Consider the following 23253-nt stretch of genomic DNA (forward strand, 5'->3'; position numbering starts at 1 on the left):
CACCACCCGCTCCAACACCTTGCCCAAAAACGGGATGTTGGCCACTGGTCTATAATTAGTGGCCATCTCTGGATCCAGTGACGCCTTCTTCAGGACCGGTCAGACTACCACCTCCTTTAAAGGGGCAGGTACCCGGCCATCCCTCAGAGAGGCGTTAACCACTTCCAAGATCCAGGTCCCTGTCCCGTGCTTGGCGTTGTTAATTAGCCAAGATGGGCAAGGGTCCAATAGACAAGTGGTAGGATGTACTAGGCTGGCTAGTACTGAGACATTCTGCATGGCATCCCCAGAGAGAGCACATAGTTCCCTAGAGATATTCACAGTTTTTTTTCTAGAGATATTTGTGATTTTTCCACTTTTGCAGGGGTCCAGTGCTCCTAGCCCCATGAATATGGAGGGCTGATGGTCAGCTGCGGTTAAGTGAAACTGCAGTAACTGAGATAGTGGATATGGGGGTTCTGCTGTACATAATGTGAACATGCATCTCACTTAAGTCTAACAAATTCAAATACTGAGTAACTTCTGTGCTTATTCTATACAGCTTGATCTAATTGTTAACAATTTGTAAGTCCCCTTTTTTACATAGGATACATAGGTAACCTCAAAAAGAAATGCATGCACACATGTATTGGGTTACCTCTACAGCTGCAATTTGTTGAGTTTACCTCTACGCTCCAATCCTATAAACACTTACTTGATTAATTACTTACTGGTCTTAATTCTGAGTAAACAAACTTAGGATTATGCTATAAAGAGCATGGTTTTAACTCTGTTTTGGGCTTTTTGAATAGTTCAAAATTAGAACTTGAAAATCAAGCACATTTTCAGGTCTTTGAATTGAGGTTGCCGCTCTTCTTTGCATCTTTTCCAGTTCCACCCCCACTCTAGCTTTACTCTAACTTGATTTACACTTGTTTGCTAACTAGATTTCTAATATAGCCTGCACATAATACAATCCTATGCAGGCTGGCTTAGGTTAGGGTATTACATGTACAATGGGAATATATTAATACGTGCAGGAAGGATCCTTGAAATCAGTGTTTCGTTAACGTACAGACCAGGATGGGATGTCTTGGGTTGGTTTAGCATAAGAAACATTTAAAAAAAAATTAAACTGGCAATTTCTATTAAAACATGGACTACATGGCAATGGCACCTTCTGAAAGTTTCTGGGAAGTTCAGGTTCTGTGCTTTGCTTGTGGTTTGTTGCTAACATCACAGTGACAGGACAGGGGGACCATAAAGCATGGTGAAGGGGGAAGAGAGAAGAGGGAGGAAAGCTGAGCTATTGGTTAAAGTTGCCAGTCACTCGTGGACTAGACCGAGAACAACGAGGTGCAAATGAGAGGAATTAAACCGGAACACTTTTGTTTTGGGCTGGCAAGCTTCCTCCCACACCCCAGCCCTTTCCTGAATGATCCCACAAAAGCTGTAGAAGTAACTTTTAAAGACCCCAAACAAACGCATGTTGACCTCTTATGATACATCTTTGGTCACAAACTTTAGGGGAAGGGGGAAAATGAGGTGGTTTAAATTCTGCTTCTTTGCACCTGGTGATTCTCCCTATCCGAAACTTACAGCCAGAAATGCCCCCTCAGATGCTAGAGGTATTAGAAGCCAGGCCAAATAAGAACAGCCAAGTGCCAACAGAGAATCTACAAATGACATGTTTGGGCCAATAATGAGGCAGCTTCATATATCTCCCTTTTTCTTTTTCTGCAATTTAAAAAAAAAGGGAGAACTGTGCAGCAAGGTGAGGGTGAATCATAAACAGGGAGGTGATCAAGTCAGCAGCTGCATCATGATTCGGTTTGTTGTTATGTCTTTCTACCAGTTTGATCGGTTCTAGCATGCTTTTAAAACAAAACAAAACCCCATAATCCACAGGCATGCAGAAGGATCAGCTCGCTAATGACATCTTACCCTCATCCCCTCAAATCGGGACAACGCTCTTAAAGGCCTCAAGGCTCTGAGGGTCCTAAGGGATTTAATGGCACCTAGTTCCGAGTAGCCCAGGGCATTAGCTATAAGGCTGACTAAAGAGACCTACACAGAAAACAGAAAAAAGAAAAGAAAAGGAAAAAAAAAAAGAAGAGGTTCCAGACTGTTAGCATAAATCCCCTAGCACTGATGGCAGAGAACCATCACCCCAGATTGGACTGCAGGCCCCGGTCCACCCCCATTTGCACTGATACCGAAGACATGGCCAACAGCTGCCTATAGCACTTCACTGAAACGACCTGGAAAGAAATAATGCAGTTGAGAGAGGCATAAGAAAAAACAAAAAGGGAAAATAAGTGTGTGAGAGAGAAAGGCAGAGACACACAGACGGGAACAGGGTCTGTTGGGAGGTTAGGAGCCCAAACGGATGACAAGAACCTTACCCTCGCCCTCTTAACAGTCTGCAGGATCCCAGCAGCTCCCATTAAATTAAGCCAGACAAATTTTTAAAGGTACCTATGAGAAAGAATACAGATAAATACACACACTGCACAAGCTGCCTTAGTTCTCTCATTCAGGCATGGGGCAGGTGGAAAGGCGGGCGGGGGCGGGCATAACTCTTGCTCATAGCCACTGGTGTGATTTTGCATAGTTTTGAGTGGGAAGGGTAAACATCTCCATTCTTTTCTCCTTTGAGATGTGAATACTATAACTCCGAAGTATTTGTGTGGGGCAAATTGCTGAGCTTATTACTGAGGTGCTGAATTGGAGTTCAACTTGAGCCCTATTCAAGCCTTCTCTGCCTGGGCAGAGTGACCACATGAAGGGAGGGAACTCAATTCCCCACCCTCCGTTGTCGCATGCATAATCCTCCTTTCATGGAGGGCAAAAAAGCCCTGTCTGTGTGGTGGTTCCTTCCCCTGAGGAAGCATGCGGAAAGAATCCGAGTTCTGGCTCACCTGGAAAGACTCTAAGAAATGGGGAGGCGCTCATCCAGAGTGTCTCCACCCACGACTGAAGGGGCAACAGATGTGACAAAGGAGAATGGTGGGGCTGAAGCCCTCCCTCCCCTTTCTTGGTTGCTGACTCTGGGGAGAGAAGGCTTGAAGGAATGCAGCTTGGGCAATCTGCCATTCTGGTCAGATGCTTTATTTTATTTTATTTTATTTTATTTTATTTTATTTTATTTTATTTTATTTTGGATAAGGATATTGTTATACATATGAGAGACTTATCAACTCATATCAAAGTCCAGCAGCTAAAATGGTAGGGACTAAGGGCTGCTTCACATATTCTGAAATCAGTAGGTGCATCACATGGATTGATAGATTCCCCAGTGTAGCCCCTAATGCATGGCTGGGCAGACTTTGGACCTGCAGAATCTACCTTTTCCACCCATAAGAACTGCAAGATCCACCAAATGGAAGCAGATACAAAAGACGTACACTTAAAGGGAAGGATTCTGAACTCAAGAATATGGTTTGTGTACCAGAAGTGAAAGCAGCTCACAGTCTTTCCACAGAAAAATTCACACCTGGTTATTTTTCTCCAGTTCAGCTGCATAATTTGAGAAGGGAAAGTAATATTGTTGCCACCAATTGCTCAACTTTTGGAAGTCAGAAACGCTTGCCAATCTGCTTCAAATAATCCAGAGATCTGCCAACAGATCCCAGTTTTCCTTCTGCCCACCCCTAAGCAGTAAAGGTACTGAGGGGAAGAGGGAAGAGGATAACTCAACCCATGTGCAGAAGCTTGCAGGAGGGTCTGTTTCTCAAAGCCCTTGTGAAAGCCGGGCCCAGACATCTCCTTCCTTGGAAGGCTGCCTGGGTTCTGGTGGCCTCAGTGTATTTCCTGACATGGGCAGGAAGGCATAATTGGAAGGACCCTTTGCTTGCCTGCTCAACATCCAGGGAAGTGGGAAGGACATGCAGCAGTGTTTTCATGCTTGCTTCTGGCTCTGAAGTTCCCTTGAACTCCTGTCGGTATGCTGGAGCCAATTGGGAGGAGCTGCTATGGCTAATTGGATGTTCTCCTCTCCTCTGTTCCTATCTTGGCTATTTCTGGACTGGGGTGTGTATGTGGGAGGAAGCAGTCAAAGAAAGGAAACATTTACTTCTGAAGAAAAGAGAGCAAGCTGCATTGTGCTTTAGGAGCAATGATGCACCTGACTTCCTGCCTTACTAGGTAGGGTACCCTGGAGGTATGGATGGCCCCTTCCTCTTGAAAAGCAGCTTTTGGGCCATGCCTGCCAATTTGGGTAGGGAATCCCAAGGTGAAGGTAAGCCCTCCAGGAGCCTCTGTAAGTACAGGTAAATGCAGCTCTGTTTTATGCAAGAGTAGATAGCAGGGATGGGCAAGACAGATTACAGTGTGAAAATTACTCTCCATTCAAAATCTCCACTAAACGTTAATGTCAGAGTGACTATGACCAACCCATACAAGACTGCATGTTTACTCAGAAGTAAGTCCCACTGTACCCAATGGGACTTGCTTCCTAGTAAGTGTATTTAGGATGACAGCCCTATTTATTTTATTTATTTATTTGGAACACTTATATGCTGCCCCATTCGCAAAAGCCCTATGAGCGGTGAGCTGGAATAATGTAATACAGCAATGGGGGAAACGAGTGTTTTACCTCCATAAGGACTGGAATTAGCCTTGTACCTATGGCATTCATTGGTGAGTAGCAAAAGTTATAATTCAGAAGGGAACTTTTATTATCATATGGACTAGGGAGGTTAAGGGCCTTTTTCAGAGTCAGAACGTGGGGACGGGAAGTGCAGTTGTGTTAGAAATGTGACCCTTCCTCAACACAAAAACAGACATGCAACACTGATTATTTTTTTAGAAGACCAGGATGACAAATAGAATTATACGCCTGAATTTCCCTTTAAAATCTTCAACATTAGCAGTAAATTAACAAAGAACAAATAAATCATTTACACTGGGCTATATTAGATTTCAGAAGATAATTTCAGAAAAAACCCAGTTCTTTGTTTGTTGTACATTACACTAGAAGTAAGCCCACTTTTCTAAAATCCAAAACAAGCCAATACATCAAACTAAAACAGAACAATAATAACAGAACATACTGTCAATCACAAAACAAAACACAAAAATATATTTGACATCATTTGAATTAGAAAAGAACAACATGGCCAAACTGTCCCCAAAACTCTGACAGAACACTTACATATTATTTCCTCATCAATAACTCAGCTTGACATAATGCAGCCATTTTAGAGATTTTAACGCTTCTGATATTATTTAACATAGGTCAAAGTCCCTGCTTTACTTCATATCTTTGAAGCAAACATCTTCAAAATATTTAGTAAAATTTCTCTGCCAATTTACTGCTTAGTTTTTTATCACATGCCAGTAATGCCTACAAAAGCAAAGAAATTGCTGCTGTACACATCACCTCACTTTCAGGTCTTCTCTTCCACGAAGGGAGCACATTATTTGTAAGAAAGCTCTGTAATATTGGCCTGTGGCTGATCTCAGATTTTGTCTGAGTCAACTTTACTACTATAAGAAGCATTGTCAGGAAAGCCACACACCTGTCAGGTGGATGCCAGATTTGCATTTGCTTCTGCATGTGGTTTTGAGTGGTAGTGCAGAGTCTTCCTCTGTCCTGGAATCCTGACACAGATTTCCCCAAGATGCTGGTGCAAAGAGCAGCTTCCATGTGGGAGCAAAGAGCAGCCTGAGACAGGAGATGGGATTTGGGGATTCTGGCATGGGATACAGGGGCAGAGTGTGACCTCACACCATGCAATGTGGTCACTGCAGATGTTCCTCTGTGCTCCAATCAGGCATTGTGTTGTGATAAACACAGAGAATGCAAGTCCACATTTGATTTAACTTAGTGCATGATAATGAACTTCTCCAAGTGAGAGTCGCAGCAAAAGAAAGACAGTAATGACTTGGTCTGGTAGAACAGAAGACTGGCACACATATTATGACAACCATGAAAAAGCTTCCTCTACTCCCAATCCAGTACAGTGGTACCTCGGTTCAGGAACACCTCAGTTCACGACCAAATCGGTTCACGAACAAAAATTTCAGAAAAAAATTGCCTCCGTTTGCGAACTCCGCATTGGGTGACAACCATGATCGCGGCCATGTTCCCACACAAACACAATCGCGATTGCGGCCATCTTCCCTGCTTGCAGACAGGCCTGTGGTCACTTGCTGATAATAATAATAATAATTATTAATAATTATTATTATTATTCAATAATATCGAATCATGGCTCCAAAGAAAGTGCAGAGCAAACATGGTGATAAAAAGAATGTGCAGAGCAATAATGGTAAGAAGAAGGTTTTGAAGAAAATAACCATTGAATTGAAGAAGGAAATTGTAGAAAAGCATGAGCATGGTATTCATGTGACTGATCTGGCCTCTGAGTACAAGATGATGAAGTTGTTACTTGGTTGTTCTTTGTTACTTTGTTTCACATTTTTGTGATTAAAAAAATATGTACAGAACGGATTAACCTTATTTACATTGAACCTTATGGGGAAACTTGACTTGGTTCGCAACCAATTTGGGTTGCGACCAGAGTTGTAGAACGGATTAAGTTCGTGAGCCAAGGTACCACTGTATTCACTATTGTGAGCTATCCCTGCCTGTAATGTTTGTAAATTCTCACAGCTTGACTCATTGTGTTGTGCGGTGGGTATTAGCAGACATCATGGACCAGTTAGGGATTGCTTGCCGCAAGGAACCATTTCCAGTGCTATCCCTACATGAAAGCTCTAGCCTTTCATCATATTCTATGTGGGCTGAGCAAGAAAGGGAGTGGAGCTTTCTGTATGGTTCTCCAAGAAGGAAGGAGAGGGAAGCAAATATTCCCATTACCTCCAACCATCAAAATATGGGTAGAGACACACAGCTGAGCACCTTACAACCTGTGGGGGTGGGTAAAGAGATGGGAGAAATGGGCCATGCTGTTCAAGGCATCTGATACTGCCCAATGCATCTCTTGGAGAACTTGTAGAAGCCGGAATTGCTAGAAATATTATGTTTTTTTGTCTATGTTCTTTTCTCAACCAACATCCCAACCCCAATGGAAAAGCAGACCTGAAAGGAAAGGCATGGGAAGCTCCTCACCCTCCTAATTTTCTGCACTGTAAATCATTGGAGTTAAGAGTAGGGAATGTGTTTCCAATAATTCACCTGAGTGGATCCATCTTAACTAGTCCTTAGACTAAAGCAGTGATACTGCTGGATGTCATTTACTTAGGCAGCAAAATGATCTCCTAACGGATTGTTGTACTAATTCAAAGAAACAAAGTGATACCTACTGCTACAATGAGGAAATCCAGCCAACACCAGGCATTAGTGAAGAACTTCACAAATCCGTAGGCACACCACTTCAACAACATTTCGAGGATAAAGATGTAGGTGAAGACTTTGTCGGCATATTCCAAGACAGTCCGTATGGTCTTTCGCTGCTCTATGTAAATATCCTCAAATGCCTAAGGAGCAACAGTGCAACAATTGTTATTACATAGCATTTACACGTTGCATTGGTGGCAATGTCAAATGATGTGAAAGCTCAGCATATATGAGTGCAGCAGACAGTGGAATAGTATTTATTTACCACTTGTTTTAGCAAATTCTCTAAGCACTTTCCATGCTAAAATATTAAAATATTGTTAAAACTTTATTAAAATACCAAATTAACAAACAATTACAGATATATCAGAAGTAAATAGCAGAAATAATTTGGAGGCAATAAAGTCCTTATGAAAGAATTTATATTGTTGCAGATTAAGATTGAAAGAAAACCCCAAGATCATTCTTGCTTGTCTTCTTTCTTTGCTTGATCCCCATAGTCTGTTTATAGGTTTTGCAAATTACTTCAGGGGGAAAAAGTTCTGCAGAAAAACCTCTAAGTATAACCATCATCAGGGCAGACCTAGAGCTTCTCTACATGAAACTGGCAGTCACTGTATTTACTTTCAGTTTTGTCACAGCTTTGGGATCTGAATGGTTCAACAACATTTATGTCTTGTACTAAGTCCTGCTCAATCCAGTCAGTGGCAGTGGGGTGGGGTGGGGGGATAGTTGAAGTTACCCATTATTACAGCACTTCCTTGTTTTGAGGCCTCCCTCATTTCAGGCTGCATCTCAAGATCATCCCCATCTTGGGGACCACATCATGTTGCTAATACTAAATTACTTTTGAAGCCAGGTATTGTCATCCACAGTGCTTCTGTGGAGGAGCCTGCACCTTTCTGGTTTTTGAGTCTGCTGGCCTCTATACCTTCTTTGATCTACAGAACAACATCGTCTTCCGTATGCCCAGTTCTGTCCTTCCTATAGAGTTGATATCCAGAGATACAATCATATCCACCGGTTTTCTCCATTTTACTGGGTGTCCATCATGCCTACTATATCTAGATTCTCTTTTAAGACCAGGCACCTCTATTCTCTTGCTCTGGCTTAGAGGCATCTAACATCTGCAGGGTGTTATCTGAACACCTATACACAGTGTTCTTCCTAAGGTGATTTTGGCTTGCGCAACTTAGCAGTTATGCCTCTTTGAACTGGCTTTCCTGTTACACCATATGCTTGTAGCCTATTTCCTCCCCTTCTCCATTTGAGCAATGAGAGACGTTTTCACCTTCCCCTAAGGTTGACTCAACCTAAGCCAGATGGTCAGATTATTTTCAGGTAACATTTGACTTCATGGTGCCTGTTTCTTTTTGCAGGGGTGGGGGATCCATTAAGATAGGCCACCCCCAGAGACTTATGGAGTCCAATGGATTTTGGCATAAGGCAAGAGATAATTTCTATAGTCCTAATCTGGATTCCCCATGCTGCTATCGTTTAACTATTTTTAGTAGACACATGAAATACAACCACACATTTCATATATCAACAAGACCAGGCCCCGCAAAATGTAGCCATGCTCACCAAAGCTCCACTGCTAAGCAGGATCATGAAGATAATGAATGTCTCAAACCAGTTATGTTCCACAATGAGAAAGCATGTTTTCCGTAAATTCCACCAAGACTTCCCCAGCCCTTCCTCAATGCTGACTTGGCAGCACTTGAACCGTTGCACACAGCCTGCAAATGCAAAATTAGCACAAGCTTTCTGAGAGCCATAACATTTTTCTTAGCTTTGTCACAGGAAATAATATACAAGGTCCAGAGAGAATGTCCTTTTTACATTCCAAAGCATCACAAGTACTAAAGAATATTGCTCTGGTACAACGGTGTGGAACTTCAGGCCTGTGGCCAATTTGTCTCTCCTGGTGCTGCAGTCCAGCCCCTGGGATTCCCAGATGGCTGTGCCCCATGAGACCATTTTCCCCTGGCCTGATCATTTGGTGTGCTCTCAGTTTCCACTCTTGTAAACTCTGGGAAGGAGAAGAACAATCTGTGGTAAGCTCAAGGCATACCAAGGGTTCTTCAGTGAGCAAACAACTCAACTGGGGCTTATTTGCAGAGTGGCTTAGCATGAATGTGAACTGACCAATAGCTTAACTCTGGGACATTGTGGGTTCAAATCTGGAGAAAACGGAGCATGTTTGAAGTCCTTTGAAATCAACAGATCAGGGAAGTCTGCTGATTGGTTAAGATTTTGACTAGGAAGCAGTGTTTTATTCTTTTTTGTCTTATTTTTAAACCATCCCGAGACCATGGTAAGGAATGGTCTAAACAGGTTTTTAAATAAATTATGCAAACTTGCACAATAAGCCACACCTGTCTGTTTTTGCAGGCACAGCATCCTGCAGTTCTGGTTTTGCCCCCCAGGGAGCAGCCTGCGATGATCACCCAGCTCCCTGAAGCTGGCATGTTCCTTGCCCCCCGTAGGGGGGTGGCTGAGCCTGCAAGCTGCCATGTAAATGTCTCACAATGCCCCAGAGATCTACCAACTGCACTCTTACCTGCATGAGCAGTGCCTAGCAATGGTGAGCCATGCTCTGGTAATTCCCAGTTGGACTACTGCAATGCGCTCTATGTAGGGCTGTCCTTGAAGAGGGTCTGGATACTGCAATTGGTTCAGAACAGAGCTGCCAGGATATTAACAGGGGCTGACAGGTACGCTCATACAACGCTGGTCCTACACCATTTACACTGGCTGCCAACTGAAGTCCTGGCGCAATTTAAGGCCCTTGAGATCTGAGGCAGAAGTCCTCCTCTGGAAGACCTCCTTGAAGGAGATTAGGAGGGTAGTTTACCCAGAGAAGGGCCTTTTTGGCGGTGGTGCCCCAACTCTGGAATTTGCTGTCCAGGGAGGTTTGTCTGGTGCTGTTGCTTTATTCTTTTCAGCATCAGGTGAAAACCTTTTTATTTTCCTAGCATTTTAATGTTTAATTGGTTTTATTCTGGGTTTAATTGAGAATGGATGCAGTGCCTTGTTTTGTTTTATATTTTTGGGGTTTTTTTCCCTTTTCTTTTTCTTGTAAGCCGTCCCGAGACACTTGTAGCAGACAGCCTAGAAAAGCTTTTAATACGTACGTACGCACATACATACATACATACATACATACCACAGGCAGGCTCCTGCAACATGCTAAACCACTCCGCAAAGAGGCCTTCTGGTTACTGAACATGGTAAGCCTGACAGGCAATTTTGCTTTCCATGGGCTGTGCTGCTCCTCCTCCCCCCTCAGCGCTCCAGCAGGTGCCAACACACCTCCAAGAGTCCTTTGTGGTAGGATCTTCTCCTTACTCTGATTGCTGCTGCTTTTCATTCACTGCCATTTCTTCTCCTAGTTATGTCCCCAAAAGCACGTCTACATTTTTTTTGGTAAAAATATTTGAGAAAAATATTCCCCCTTCCTCTGCTGAAAGTTGCACAACTGTGTTTGTATCAAAGGTGGTGATGGAGTGGAGGAGCTGATAGACTGGCAAGAATGTGAATTTGTGCATTGTTTTCAGGGGCTAATTGCCACGCTGTCAATTGAAAACGCCCTGTAAAGGGGGAAAAGGAAGCAAAGGAAAGTGCACGGGGGAGGGGGGGTAGGCCCCCTTAGCAATGAAATCTTCTCCATTTAAAGCATTGAACTGATTGTACTCAGTGCCCTCTACCTTTTCAAACTTTTCCAATCCAACTGCTCCAGAAAAGTGAGATATTAATACCTTTTTGTGGCTTCTTTTTGGAGCACTTACTGCTGTAGCTACTGTGGTTCTCAGACTTCTAAAAAGTGCAAAAATATCTGTAAATTTCATGGCTGGGGAGCAAGTGGAGGGGAAATTTCTACACTTGTAGTAACTCTTTTGAGAAGGAGCCACAAACAGTGGTGGGGATTAATATCTCCCCTTGGCAGAGCAGCTGGAGATATGGGGAGGTATTGAAATGGTGGAGGGTGCTCAGAATTGCCAGTTCAGCTCTTAGAATTGAGAGGATTACATTGCTAAAGGGGAGATACTGTCTCTCTGCCTCTTCTTTTACCACTTTCGTCCCCTTTACCAGAGGGTTTCAACTGCCAGCTTGGCAACTAGTCCCTGGCAAGTGTGTACAAATTAACCAACAAGCAGATTTGTCTTGCCTGTTACCTGCTCTACTTGGCTGTTTCCTTTGACAGCTCAAACAGACAAGGAAATTGGCCATGCAAGATTGCATAGATTGGACACCCTAAGACTGCATTTGCAAAAGAACAACAAACACAATAATAAGAATGAAACATTATGAACACAATTTTCTAGGATCAAAAAGAAAGGCTGGTGAGCTGGTGATGGCCACACCAAAGTACCTTTTGGGCATCTGTGGAGCAGCACAGACAGGGGCCATGGCACAGGCAAGATAACAAAGAACAGCAGGGGCTTCTGCTGTTCTTGCCAAACATCTCACTTAGCTGGTCCCTGCAACCTATGATGAAATTGATCATCAAGGTTTGGGTGGTATGACAAACCATTCTGCTGTGAACAACCTCTAGAACAAGCCATGGATTGTTAGGATGGCTTGTTTTTGAAACATAAGCCACCCTGTGGGAAGTGGTATGGGTTTGGATGGCCGGAGAACCCACCATGCCTAAACACCTATGAAAATTTGTGCCAAGGGAACCAGGTTAGAAACCTCGTGGAAAATGTAAAGTGGTAGCTCACAACTTCCTACATAAGTTGGGACCCCACCAAGCAGCAGAGGTCTCTGGGAGCACTTTTGGCAGGCTCCTTCCAACCTGTAGCCAGGCCTGCCAGAGAACTCAAGAGGTTCCCATGCCATGTGCCCAAGGGAAGTCCATATTCTAAAAAGTCCATTTCTCCAAGCTGTATTCAAGGTCACCTTCTGTGAAGCATGCATCAGGATCTAGATACTCTTCTGGTGCTTCTACGGGAACCTCTTCTGCTTCTGGCTTGATATCAATGGTGCTGCCCTCTGATGAACTGGTGTCATCCAGTTTCTTAAATAAGAACAAGAAAGAACATCCCAAACGATCACAAAAACAGATATTATAAGCTAGATGAAATGGAGTGTTTCTTTTCTTAGTCACTTTTACATCATTGGAGCAAAAAACAAAACAAAGCAACAATACAAAACCAATGCAAAACCAGCTTTCCCGAGTAGCAGCTCTCAAGGATTCAGGCTTTTTAAAGAAGTATGAAAATAAAAGGAAAAAAGAACAAATATTTCTTGTTCCCCGTAATTTTTTTTGTTTATTCTGAAGTTTTAAACATACAGACCACAAAAAGAAAACTATATATAATAATATAACTAGATCACTAAAGAAAAAAAATACTAATTTTTCAGGAAATTAGATCTCGAACTTTTAAACACAGTGAAACATGTGTTGATGACTGATTTCAGTAGTTTTCCTCAACCCTGTACCATACAGATGCATTGGAACACAACTGCTGTCCCTCCCAGCAGCATGACTGATATTGGTGGAAGGTGCCAAGCTGGGGAAGGCTCTCAATGGTGATTAGCCCTTAAGTCTATTTGGAGCCTCCAAGCTGAGCAGCTGCATGATACCACTGAAAAACTGTGTGAGCAAGCAACTGTGAGAGAAGACTATGGCCTTTGTGCCCTGCTTATGGGCTTCTTGGAGGCAACTGAATGAGGGGTGCTTGAGGAATTTAATTCTTCTTAAATTCCAATCTGAGCTGACCTGAACTCCCAGACCAATGTCCGGATCAGAACTAAGTTATTTAACAGCTTCTGCATTTTCTAAATATCCTAATGAACCTTTGGTGTGAGTCCAGTGGGGCTTTTGCGACATTCTTGCAATGCCACATGAAAGTTTGTGTTGCCCAACTGCTGAAAGTAGCCTAACAAATCTGTGTCTTGAAATCTGCAGAGAGTCCTGGTACTCTGGTCCCAAGCCTGTGTTTGTTTCCTTTGAAATATGCGTGAGTATCCCAACCACAGTATGAGGATATAGTCTATGCACAGACATGGATGCGTACCTCTTTGCTGCCGTCTGGGTCAGTGTCACTGCTGAAATCTTCTGTGTTGAGGTTCTCGAAGTCAGACTCACCCACGGCGATGGGGACACGAACAGTGAGGTTTGGGTTATTGATGAAAGACATGTGGTCCTCGTCAATGATGTACTTCTCCACACTACTGCCAATGCCGCTGGTGGTGCCATTGCCATTTTTCTGGTAATCGATTTCTCGGTTGATGTCAGCCCCCGTGTGGTTGGCGATGCAGTTCATCTTCTTGTCATACAGCTCATCCAGGGGTTTGACTTCATCTGCTTCCCTCTGTTTGAAGTGGGTCTGTACAAACTCGTGCGCTTTAATCTTTACCCAGGCAATGCCCTTCTTGATCCGGATGACAGAGATCTGCAAGTTATTCATCTCCCCATCATCATCAGTTGCCGCAAGATTGTCTGCACTGAAAGAGCTTAGCAACAGGGCCAAGAACAAGTTCAGCACCTGAAGGAGTAGAAAAGCCCTGTGAGGTATTGCTTCCTAACCTCTTTTTTTAAATTTAGTAAATTGGCAATACTTTTCCAGTGTGGCCTTATTCCACAGGGTGGCAGTGGAAGGAAAGAGTGAGAGTCGCTTTGTTAGCTTGGCTCTGGCCAACTGCTATTTGGCTCTTCCACTTCCAGCACTGCAGCCTTTCATTTCACCAGGGTATTTTAACGATTATGTAATATTCTGTATAAATCGGCACTTGAAATTTGCTCTCTCCTCTCCCCATTGCTTTTTCGCCATATTTTCAATCTAGGGGGCACAACCTGTGGCCAGCACACTGCCCATGGTAACTTCCAGTACGCCTCGCTCAGTTTTCCTTGTTAGCACTAGTGCCAGCTGGGGAAAGCCTGGAGGCCCCTTGCTCATTCTAGGTATAGCAGGGAGATCCTTTCTTTATATCCCATCTTTCCTGAGAGATCAGAGGTAAAGGAACTATTTCTTGTGTTGGGTCTAGAGAGGAAAACCTTCCCTTAGCTCCCTTACAGGGAAAGGTTAGTGAGACAAAAATGCATTTGCAAGTGTGTGAATGAGTGTGTGTGCATGTGCACACACACATGTATAAGTATGTATGCCTGCATGTGAGTGGCCTCCAGCACTGCAGCAAACACCTGATACGGCCCTTGAAACAAAACAAAACAAACAAAAATGCTGTGAACCTCCATTTAAAACTGTAAATGTCCTTGGATGCATCAGCAGAAAGGTGATATTTAAGTATAGTGAGTAAGTAAGAAAAAACAAGAACACAGAAACTTTGTTCCTGTTCTATCCTCTGCCCCTGAAAGCCAACCCTGCAGAATTCCCTCTTTGTGGAATAATACACATGCTGCTTCTTTCAATTAATCTGCCTGCACTGCATGGGGGAAGCCTCATAGGTTGTTTGTTCTCAGCACTGTAAGACAGAGTGCTGGTAACAGAATCTGAAAGAGGAGAAAGGAAGAATCTTACAGAATCTGTAAGAGGAGGAGAAAGGAAACACTGGAATTATGGATGAGCAATTACAGATATCTAGGTACGGCTGGCAAAAGGAGTCTCTCGTCTACTCCTGGCCAGTACTTGAGTGCCCTGGAGATTCTGGCTGCACTGTAACAAAAATGGGAAAAGATTTTACAATGTTTATGTCTGTTTGAAAAGAGAAAGTTCCTCTTCGTATGGTTCCATGAGCCTAAAGACATGCCCAGCGACTGCATTGGACACCTTTGCGAGAGCTGCCAAAGCGACCAGGGCATCCTGCCAAAGACAAGTGGTGCAGGTCTCTTCTGGTCTGATGTCAGCAGCTGTATTTTTTGCAGCAGCAACACTTAACTCCCTTGTGGCTGAAACACCGTCAAGCAGTTTCTGACTTGGCGTCAGAGCAGCTGCTGGGGCCATTGTACTCTGGCAGGGTCCATTGGGGACACTTGCCCCGAACTGTCCTTTAAAAAACAAAAAACTGGTCTGGGAATTGCCATTTCATAGTAGATCCCAGGAAAATCCTACATGAGGGGCGCTGTGGCAAATGGCAGCTGCTGGGGCTGATTCTCAGGGCCACCCTTGGGGACCACCAAAGCCAGAGGCAAGCCCATCAGAGGGCACTTTCCCACAGACCTCTGAATCTTGGAACTTGCTACAGGCAATTCTCACATGGTAAAACACTCGATCCAATCTTATAATCTCTTGTTTGAATTGGTTGGCTGCTGCTGCTGCTGCTGCTTTAACATATCCAGCTCACTTCGTAGTGCCAATGCCAGGCTCAGGTTCAGAGGCCATAAGCCTCTGAGTGGCATGTGCTCAGCTCTGGGGCTCCCCAGAGGTGTATGGAAACAGTAGGCTGGGATAGATGGGCCTTTGATCTGGTCCAGAGGAATATTAAATTCTTATGTTCTGGCCATGACAAAGCACTGGCACAGCAGTCATCATTCTGCCTCATCCCGATTAGTTCTCTGCTGATGTGCAGCTCTTAAGTCTGGGCTTTAAATCATCCCAGTAAGGCAGTACCGTCGGGTTTTATCACTTAGTATTATTCCATCAATGGAAGGGGGCTGACCCCAAATCCATTCCAACGTGTTGAGGGATCCTCTGGAGCAGATTTGGAGCTCATGAAAGAGAAAAGGAGAGGACAGGGAAGTTTGATGTACATATGGAAATCCTGTTGCATGAGCATATTTCTGCTTGTTGCAAGGGTTGAATCCAACCCATGAGCTGCAGAACCTGCAAGAGAAGCAGGAGTTCATTTGTTACTGTGTTAAAAGAAGCCCATTCATTTTCCCCTCAAAAACTTATCATGGATATTTACTGACCACCAGATTTCCAATGACCATCACCATCATGAAGACAATAAGGCACATTGCCTGTCCTGCCACTTCCATACAGTCCCACATGGTTTCAATCCATTCCCCACACAGCACGCGGAAGACGATCAGGAAAGAATGGAAGAAGTCGTGCATGTGCCAGCGGGGGAGCACACAGTCAGGGTTGATCTTGCAGACGCATTCCTTGTAGCTCTTGCCGAAAAGCTGCATCCCCACCACAGCAAATATGAAAACAATGATGGCCAGCACCAAGGTCAGGTTCCCCAAGGCACCCACAGAGTTACCAATGATTTTTATCAACATGTTCAGAGTGGGCCAGGATTTTGCCAGCTTGAAGACCCTCAGCTTAAAGGTGGTGTAAAAAAAGGGAGGGGGAGAGAAAGAGAGAGATTTGATTAAAAGATGAAGAGAAGCGCAAAGGTAAACCAAACAAAATGACATTTCTGGATATGAAGACGCAAAGATTAAGATAGCTTAATGACTGACTGTTGGCCAAACACTGAATAGGAAATTTCTTGAGGCAAAGCTGCACAGGCATAAACATTCAGATGGAAACTCAGGTCATGAGGATAGCTAATAACAGATTCTTCGGATGGCAATCGTCATGAGCACTGACAGTTGCCTTATGCCACATCAGATCATTGGCCCATCTGTTGCAATACTCACCACGTCAGGGTGTACCACATGCATGCAGCTGCCCAGGCCTTGCTTGCACCCTCCCCTTCTCTCCCTCTTGATCTCAACACCAACTGCTCTGTTTCCACCAACAAGGAAAGCAGGATCTGTGTCAGGCCTGCCGGGGAGGGGCAGGATATAATATTCTCTGCTTCCTCTTCCAGAGATCCTCATGCAGATCCTCCTTCAGCATCTGTACTACCATCACTGGTGTGTGTATGTAATCATATAGATGTATGCACATGTGCTTCTGTAGGAGTGTGCATGCAGGCATATGTGTGGTTCCTGAGCTCCAAAACCAGCACACTTGGGGTGGTCACCCGTGCATCAAGATCACTGCTCTTGATGCACATTCAAAAAGATGGACAGCCATCTCAGTGGGATGGTGTAACTTGGTGTCCTGCAACGGCAGGGGGCTGGAGCCTCCTTGGCCCCTTCGAGATCTACTATTCTATGATGAGTGTGTGGGCACATGCATGCATACAGACACAGCTCCCTGAGCCTCGGATTGGCATCAGTGTTAGGGCCAAAAAGGCTGGACCCCTCTGGTCCACTGTGATGGGCAGTGGCCCTCCAGAGCTTTTTGCAGGGGTCTTTCCCAGCAGTGTAGGAAAATGGCCTTATGATCTTGAGACCTTGCACAGGCAAAGCATGTGCTCTACCAATAAGCTGCAGGATCCATGCAGAGGATCCTTTTCATTCACCTCCACATTATCCTGGCCTGGCAGCAGTGGTGGTCACTGTCCTGTGCATAGACATGATCAATAAGAGGTAACCATAGATACGAATCAGACTTCTGTCACACTGATGATATTTTCAGTGAATTACACTGAAGAATGACTTTCTGGAATCACTGGCAATAGAAAAGGATAAATCTTTGTATCTGCATTCTTCCCTTATTTAAAGTGTCACAGTTCTAACAAATTCTCCTTCTACCTGCACTTTTAAAAATGCTGAATATTTATTTTTCACCACAAAATAACATCAGGCAACATGTAGAAAGAAACATAATTTACATTGGCTAAAAGTACATTTCAGAGCCAGTTAATTAAATGAAGTGACTTTTATGCTTCCACCCGAATGCACATAATTCTGCTTCATGAAAGCTAATTAAAAGCAGCAACAGCCCTAGTGAGAAGATACAGGTCTCTATCACATTCTCTCTTACATACTCTGCTCTACACAGAGAATTTTCTTCTTTGGGCCCTCTCCTTGTCTCATATACAGGGCTGTGCGTGTGTGTGTGTATGTTTGTATCTTTAAGACTGACCTCAGAGGCCCTGCTTGTAGCCCTGTTTTCAAGGTCAATTAGATTGGCAGGTAATAGTGAGGGCCTTTTCAGTACTGGGAATAAGAATAAGAAACAGAAGAGGCATACTTATGTGCCCTCACGCACCTTAAGATCTGCAGAAGAGGCCCTGTTCTGGGAACCCTCCCTGAAGGCAGTAAAGAGGATGTCTACTCAGAGTAGGGCCTTCTCTGCGGTGGCACCATACTCTGGAATGCACTCCCCAGAGAGGATTGCCTGGCGCTGAGCCTATACTCTTTTTTGTGCCAGGTGAAAACCTTTTTATTTGATCATTTTAAGAATTAGGGATTTTAGAAGTTAACAGCTGCTTTTTGAAATCTTAATTATTTATATTTTCTTTCTCTTGAATATGATTTACTCATTTTTAACTATGATTGTATTCTTATTACTATTGATTGCATTTATTATTACTATTTATTATTGTCTATTGTATTAATGATTGTTTTTATTATTGTTGTTGCTTTTAAGATTCTAAGCCGTCCTGAGATGCTGTTGTGAAGGACGGGACAGAAATGTTTTAAATAAATAAATAAATAAATACTTATGCAGTGTGATCCCTCTGACATTTGTTTCACTGTATCTGGTATATTATAAGTTTGGATTGTATCGCACAGTTTCCTTCTGCTGACATGGGTCATTGATCAGCAGGGGCTTCCACTAGTGGGTTGGGGAAGGAAGCAATATTTGCAGATTCTCCCTGCAGTCCCTTACACCCCCTGCTCCTGAGTCGGGGGACCCTGAAGAACACCAGGGGAGGTGGCATGGAGAGGTCCTACAGGCCAACGGTGAAATCAGCAAACTGCCTCCTTCTTTCTGCTGATGAAAGCCTCCAGTGGATTGAAAAGCTTTCTATCTCCAGAGGAACATCATTGGATAGAATTTCTTGCTTGACTTTCTCTTGGGGAATGTTCCTTATTGTGCAATGATAAAGTTAATAAGTGATACCGTTAATAAAGCTCTCAACTAGCCTTCAGAATCCGGTGGATTTTATAATCTGAAGTAATAGTGATAGTGATAGTACAGGGAGTAGGAATGAGCTCTCGGACACTTAAAAAATAATACAGTATACCCCTGTGAAGTTGCGGTTCAGCATTTGCGGCTTCAGTCTTTCGTGGGATTTTTCTCTGAGCGAGTCCAAGCCGATCTCCTTGCGAGCAAGCTGGCGCCGCGGCATATGGCAGCTTATTTGCAAGGAGATTGTTTCCTCCGAGTTTGGACTTGCTTGGAGAAAGCTGTCTCTGTGCACGTCCACCCCTGTCCCTGCCTCGCCGGGTGCGTGCACCCGCCCCCCAGCCCGGTCTGGCCCACACCTCCTGCCCACACCGCCTTGGCAGCCAGCACCCATCGCTGGCACCAAATTCGTGGTTTTTCACAATTTGCGGGGGCTTTAGGAACGTAACCCCCACAAATTTCGGGGGACTACTGTACTTCATTTTAATACAGGCCCTGCTGCATGGAATATTATTCCTCTCCTGAAACTTTATGATGAGATCTAGCTATATCCAGATAAACTTCTAAGATTTTACAGCAGTTGCAAGACAGAAAACTGTCAAATGTGAGGAGTAAAAAAGGAATACCAGTCGGAAAGATCGCAGCACTGAAAGCCCTTCCACATCTGCTAGCATCAGTTCCAGTAAACTGAGAGAGACAATAAACGCATCAAAAATGTTCCATCCTTCTTGGAAATAATAGTAAGGGTCCATTGCTATAAGCTTCAGAAACATTTCAGCAGTGAAAATTCCTGTGAAAACCTAAAAAAAAGAAAAAGGGAACAGAATGTTCAAAGCTCTTATTTAATTAATCTGGATTCATACAGATTTTTCACTTTCAGAGGGAGGAAAAAGAAAAAGAAAAGGCTATGTTGTATGAGCAATTTAAAGGAAGACATGGTATTATTGTACTATAAATGGAGTTTTTGCCTCACTCCTACATTTTCTATACATTTTACAGAATTGCCTCAACACATTCAAATACTTCAAAACTGACAGTAATACCATGCAGAGTACCACAGAAAATGTAGATCCTAATAGAGGATATAAATAATTCTCTAATAGTGAGCTGGGGAAAATTTAAAACCACTGTTTTTTTTGCTAAGGTGTACAAAGCATCCTGGGTATTATTAATTTGCAGGTCTTCATATCTGAATTAAATCTATAGTTGTCCACCTGCTCTGCTTACCAGATTTCCTACGGACAAGACATGAGCAAATTCTGGGGTCATGGGATGATGTTCCATTGCCATGAACAGAGTATTCAGAACAATACAGATGGTGATGGCTAAATCCACAAAGGGGTCCATGACGATCAAGTTGACAATCTCTTTTAGCTTCACCCAGTATGGGTGGCACTCCCAAATGAGAAAAGTATTGGCGAATTTGTACCAGCAAGGGGGGCATTTTCTTTGGGATTCTTCCAGTTCTACAACAACACAAGAAAATATGAATGAGAGTACTGTTCATGGATGTATGGTTTATCAGTGAAAAATTCAGAACCACTCGTATGAAATTTAATGCATGGTATGAGTTATCCTTGCTTTGTTGTCCAGCTAGGCTGCCCTGTTTTAGAATTAGTGATTATATATTTTATCTACAACATGGTTATCCATGGAAATGGAAGAATATGCTGTTACATATGCTGAGTGAGTGCAGTATGCCAGCATGCTACGTAGAAAAGAGGGTAGCTGCTTGAGCTGAAAATAACTAGGAAGGCTGTCAAATGTTCTTAAGAAGGAAAAAAGACCTGGGCAGTAGCGGTTTAATTTAACTTGCAAAAATTAAGAGAAACTATTTTGTTTTGAAGGAGGAGAAAACACTTTGAAATTTGCAGATAGGGAAACATTTTCCTTGTGAAGTTCAATATCCAGAGAATTAAAGTTTGGCTTTGTGGTGTATCTTAGATCACCAGTACAACTTTTTTATCCAGCTCTTCATCAAAGGAACTCTGGGCAGCATGAAGAGGCCGAACGTGCTGAAGACTGCAAACGTAAGGGCTAGAAACTGTGGGATGCTCTTTGTGTGTATATATCTCTAATGGAAGTATGAAAAAAGAGAAATACTGTCTTCTGAAGCCTGGATATCTTGAACCAGTGGAAACAAGGTTGCTAGAACACTTGCACCTACCTTCTACAAGGGTGTTTGTGATGACTGTCATTATACTGTTGGTTCGATCCTTTCTTCCATAAGATGCATTCAGCTGGTCCATTGATACCAAGAGTGACCCAGTAGCTTTCTTTTTAATCTCGACTTCAGTGGTTCCCTGTAAAATCCACAACCTCCTGTCAGTACAGCCCTTTTAATATTTGTGAAGGAAAATGTGATAGGCTTTCAGCTGGAAAGCATGGGCAGAAGTTGTTCTCCTTATCAAGTCTCTACCATATGGTGGATGATGAAATGTCAGACACAAGCGTGCTGCCCTTCTTTTTTTTATGGTGCAGAAAGATTTCGCTGCTATAAAAATTAACTCTGTCTATTTAATATTTCACTTTTTAAAGTATGGGGTATTCCAAACCACATTTCAAAGAAATGGAGGGGAAGACCTCCCTGGCGAAAATGTGCTTCTGTGAAATGGACCACAGAAGGCTGATTTCATGGTTAGTGCACAATTCCTGCATACAGAGTCTTGTTCCCTACAGAGACATCTTGTATATCCTTTTGTGAGCACCTTACTGGATAGATCCCTTTGCCCTGTGAATTCTTTAAACTGAGAAGTTGATTCTAATATGTAGCTAGTGCAATGAGTTACACATGCAAGCGCATGAGTGATAAGGGGCATGATAATAGGCTGGAACCCAGCAAAAGGGTTTGCCAACAAAAAAGGGAAAGAGAATAACTTTCATAAAAATGTACACATTAGTACCACTGAAGCCTTTTAACGATATCCTTCCATCCTGCTGAATCCTAAGTTCTGTCAGTGATAGGTCCTAAATAAGTGGCAAGCATATTTTTGTCACTTGTATTTTTATTATTGTGTTTGTATGCCTTTACAACAATAATTTCTTTTACAAGTGAAAATAGACATGGCAGGGGAAAAAATAAGCTCAAAGCTTCCCTCCTATGGTCTCCATTCTATGTCTGTAATCAGGAAAGCAGGAGGAACAAGGAATGCCAAACAGCATTTTTGTCTTTCGTTTTTCTTTTTTACTTTAACTCCACCACAGGGGCCTCTGAATTTGATTGGAGTACTGTGGAGGCAGGAAGGAGTGCTTAACCACATAGGTCATTTCACCACTCAAAAGTGGTTCCCCCAGCTCCTTTTCTCTCTGCATAAATTACATAAGATTCACACATTTTTTTCTACAGCAAATAACAGTCAGGAGAGGAAGAGGTTGATTATGATTGGGAAAAATATCTGATGGAAAAGGGTTAAACATTACCCTGCCATGACTCTAATAAAATTCAGTGTCCCCTGGAAGTACATAAACAAATTAAAAAGTGGTTCATGTCTAATTTGGCTCGAAACAACACCAGCTCATTACTTCATAGTGTTTGCCTAAAGTTGATTTACTATTGACTAGTACACATCAGTAGTGGAGAATTTAGTTCCTGCCATGCTTCTTTGAAACAGAAGCAAGCACAGAGCCATAGATTTACAAATACTTTTTGCTTCAAGGCAATGAGGGCCCAGCATTTATTGCTCTGGGTCTGAGCATACAGAGGTCTGAAATTAATTATTTACTTATAGGCTGTGCATTTAAGATTACTTGGATATTCATATTGTTTAGCTATTGCCCAAGAGCACTATCATGGAAATGGCATCACATTACAGGGAGATGTATCTTGGACTGATGTTCATGCAGGCATCATGCTGTTGTTAACAATCCATAATATTTCCATGCTGTTAGAGGTCTCAGTTCAGAGAGAGAACAGTATACGGGCATGCTAACTTGAGAAAGTGGTAGTAACTGAAGCTGAAAATAACTAGGAAAGGCTTCACACATTCTTATAGAGGAAAAAGGGACTGGGCAGTAGTGGCTTGCAAGAATAAAGTGGAAGTATTTTGTTTTGTATGGAAAAAAGGGCTTGGAATGTACAGAGAAGCAATGTTTTACTTCTGATGCTCAGCTGAAAAGAACAAGACTAAGTTTAAATACGCTCACTCTGGAACCACTTACTCTGACTATAGTGGGGGCAACTGTGTTCAGGATCAGAGATGGTCC

At 43.1% G+C, this 23253-nt stretch overlaps 1 protein-coding gene across 9 annotated transcripts in view; it reads right to left on the reverse strand.

Moving 5' to 3' along the window:
* The window catches only part of SCN8A (sodium voltage-gated channel alpha subunit 8), an 81596-nt gene that overhangs the window by 15441 nt on the left and 42902 nt on the right, over nt 1-23253 (reverse strand). For 5 of the 9 annotated variants that reach the window (XM_044422053.1, XM_044422050.1, XM_044422049.1 and 2 more), the window contains 9 exons: nt 21218-21353; nt 20278-20516; nt 19677-19850; nt 16104-16460; nt 13312-13782; nt 12191-12308; nt 8870-9024; nt 7252-7425; nt 1924-2046 (listed from right to left, as the gene is read on the reverse strand). In XM_044422053.1, the coding sequence (XP_044277988.1) occupies nt 1924-2046; nt 7252-7425; nt 8870-9024; nt 12191-12308; nt 13312-13782; nt 16104-16460; nt 19677-19850; nt 20278-20516; nt 21218-21353 (1947 nt within the window). Of the gene's footprint in view, nt 1-1923; nt 2047-7251; nt 7426-8869; nt 9025-12190; nt 12309-13311; nt 13783-16103; nt 16461-19676; nt 19851-20277; nt 20517-21217; nt 21354-21710; nt 21716-23253 lie in introns of all 9 variants that reach the window. The other 4 variants (XM_044422047.1, XM_044422048.1, XM_044422051.1 and 1 more) reach the window with 2 other exon arrangements.

The sequence above is a fragment of the Varanus komodoensis genome, unplaced genomic scaffold (assembly GCF_004798865.1).
Source record: "Varanus komodoensis strain SLA01 unplaced genomic scaffold, ASM479886v1 scaffold12, whole genome shotgun sequence".
In the NCBI taxonomy this organism is placed as follows: domain Eukaryota; kingdom Metazoa; phylum Chordata; class Lepidosauria; order Squamata; family Varanidae; genus Varanus; species Varanus komodoensis.